General features: G+C 37.5%; 1 protein-coding gene across 1 annotated transcript in view; it reads left to right on the plus strand.

The window, feature by feature from the left end:
- Positions 1 to 474: 474 nt before the first annotated feature.
- Positions 475 to 3,154, plus strand: part of LOC106873611 (protein ABHD11) — a 227,381-nt gene continuing 224,701 nt past the window's right edge. The window contains exon 1 of the mRNA XM_052973734.1: positions 475 to 633. Coding sequence (XP_052829694.1) covers positions 536 to 633 — 98 coding nt within the window. The 5' untranslated portion in view covers positions 475 to 535. The remainder of the gene's footprint in view (positions 634 to 3,154) is intronic.

Genomic DNA, 3,154 nt, shown 5'->3' on the forward strand with positions numbered 1-3,154 from the left:
TGTGTGTGTGTTTAGGTATGCATAAGTCAACGTCGGTCGTCTTGAGTTAGGTGATTTTCGTGTTATTTTTATTAAAAAGAAATTAATGAAACAACAAAAGTCGATTTAACAGACTTTACACGGGTCACAACAAACACGTTTAAAAGAATAAAAAAATAAAAAGGAAAACACCAAAATAGCCAACACTAAAGTAGAATATCAAAAGTACTTGAGAAAATACGAACAAACCATTTATTAAAACAGATATAAGCTAATATATATAGTTTTTAACATATATTTTCGTGTTACATGTTTTTCGAGTTGTCGCATGTCCAGGAACCAATTAGCGACATACGTTGAAGTAAACCTGTATATCACTGCTTATATTTTGCGTCTTCTCTCCTAGCAAGTAGAAAGTCAGGTCTTTTAATGTCTAGCTCATCTCAATGAATGAATGAAAACGAAACTAGAGCTTTAACTGTTGAAGGTTAAATATTCACAACATAACCGTCAGAGTTATCTCCCTCTACAGTGTTAACACAACAAACTCAATTAAATGATGCTTTCGGCACTGAATTTTACCGGACTTCTTAGAGAAGTTCGTTATGTTTATGGACTTTCCAGGTGTAAAATATACCAAAAATTAAATATAAGGTCAGTGAAATATCAAATTAATTTTAGCGACTAATACCATAAATATTTAATTTTAAAATAATAATAATTCTTTCAAATTTTGATACAAGGCTAACTGTTTTAAGGTTAGGGTGGAAATTAATTACATCGGTCCTCAGTACTTCACTGGTACTTTATTGTTATCGACCCCGAAAGGATGAAAGGCAAAGCGACCTCGGCGGAATTTGAACTCAGAACACGAAGACTAATAATTATAATAATGTTATTTATTTTAAAAATGAACCACGTTACATTACCGGTTCGGTAACAACGGAAATATTTGCAACTACATTTCTTGAATTTCGTTTCTTACGTTCTTTCTCTTGTTTGTTGAATTAAATAGAAGTGAGATCGATGGTGTTCATGCCCTTCTCGAAATTATTAAAGATCGTATGGAAGGAACTTTGTCGGTGTGGAATAGCGAGGTGGGGGGGGGATATATTATTTTCTACTTAGATATATGAAACGAAATTTAAGAAATGTTGTTGCAAGTATTCCCGTTGTTAAGGAATCGGTTAAAGGATAGGAATAGGACGGGATTCTGTGGTATTTATGTCATTCTGCAAAGGAGAAAAAATGTAAGAGAAATAATTATAATCAGAAATCGAAGCCGATCAATTGCAACGGCACATGGCTCAATGTCACACCAAGAACAGTAACTCAGTAAACAAGCCAACACGGTAGGGCTTTTTATGTGGTCACTCAGTCTGCTAGAAACAGCAGCCAAGCCCTTTTTGTTCAAATCATACCCTACCTCGGTGGTTCTCAACTTACTTTGTCACAGAAGGAACCTTCATATAATCTGACAGAAATCGTGGAGCTCATATCTTTTGTCCTTTACTTGTTTCAGTCATTAGAATGCGGCCATGCTGGGGCACCGCCTTGGAAAATTTATTTTTAATCGAATGAATTAACTCCAGTACTTGCTTTTTTTTTTAAAAGCCTATTACTTATTCTATCGATCATCAGAACCGCTAAGTTAAAGGGACGTAAACACCTCAGCACTGGTTGTCAAACTGAAGTGGACAGACAGACACAAAGATATACACATGTAGAAACACACACACACAAGCGCACACACATACGACAGGCTTCTTTCAGTTTTCGCCTACCAAATCCACTCAGAAGGTTTTGGTCAGTCCGAGGCCATAGTAGAAGATACTTGTCCAAAGTGCCGCACAGTGGGACTATACTCGGAACCGTGTGGTTAGGAAGCAAGCTTCTTACTACATAAATCTTGTCACCCAATTTTAAATAAAATACTAAATAAGAATTTATAAGTCTGTTGTGTGTGTGTGTGTGTGTATTTCTGTCTGTCTGTCTGTCTGTATGTATTGTATGTATGTATGTATGTGTGTATGTATGTATGTATGTATGTCAATGCAGTTGTCGATAGATATCTTCTTTTTCTTTGATTTTCAAAGAGATATTTATATCTGCAGGTAGCGACATCTATGATGGTACATACCTTTGCCCCTCTGTCCCAAACAACAATATCTGGCCTGTAATGTTTACATTTGACAGAAGTTTTGATGGGAATACTCCCCCAGTATTCCTTGAGTTGATGTGTGAGAATGTATTCCATAACACAGGGATTTTCTAAGTTTATTTCAGAACAGTCTTTCTTGCGGATGGCATTGTAAATTGTTTTAGCGACAACATTGTGCCGCATAAGGAGGTAGTACCGTGATGACATTTTAGGACAGCTGCTATGTATGTATGTATGCATGCATAGGCCAATAGAAAAAGAACTGGTTTCTAACCTAGATCTAGGTTTCTAACCTTAATCGTTGGCAACGAATACAGTCAAGAATTCCGGGTAGGAGTAGGGGTCCACCAAGGATCAGAACTCAGCTCCTTCTTATTCATCGTAATCCTCCAAGCAATAACAGAGGAATTCAAGACAGGATGCCCCTGGGAGCTCCTCTATGCTGATGACCTTGCTCTAATAGCTGAGTCACTATCAGAGCTAGAGGAGAAGTTTCAGGTGTGGAAGCAAGGTCTAGAATCGAAGGGCCTTCGAGTCAATCTAGCAAAAACCATAGTCTTAATAAGTAGGAAGGCAGACAAATCACAAATCCCTTCAGGTAGATGGCATATATCCAACACACTTTGTAAGGTGGTTGGCATTTGGAGGGTATCCTGCCTTAGAAACCATGCCAAATCAGACTGGTGCAGACCCCTAGATTGCCAGCTCTGAGCACACCATCCAACACATGCCAGCAAGGACAATGGACGTTATATGATGATGATATGTATGTATGTATGTATGTATGCATGTATGTATGTTATTTTTTAATTTTATTTGTTTCAGTCATTTGACTGTGGCCATGCTGAAGCACCACATTTAGTCGAACAAATTGACCCAAGAACTTCTTCTTTGTAAGCCTAGTACTTATTCTATCAGTTCTTTTGCTGGACCGCTAAGTTATGGGGACATAAACACACCAGCAACAGTTGTCAAGTGATGTTGGGGAGACAAACACAGATACACAAACATATA

The sequence above is a fragment of the Octopus bimaculoides genome, chromosome 16 (genome assembly GCF_001194135.2).
Source record: "Octopus bimaculoides isolate UCB-OBI-ISO-001 chromosome 16, ASM119413v2, whole genome shotgun sequence".
NCBI classification, from domain to species: Eukaryota; Metazoa; Mollusca; class Cephalopoda; order Octopoda; family Octopodidae; genus Octopus; species Octopus bimaculoides.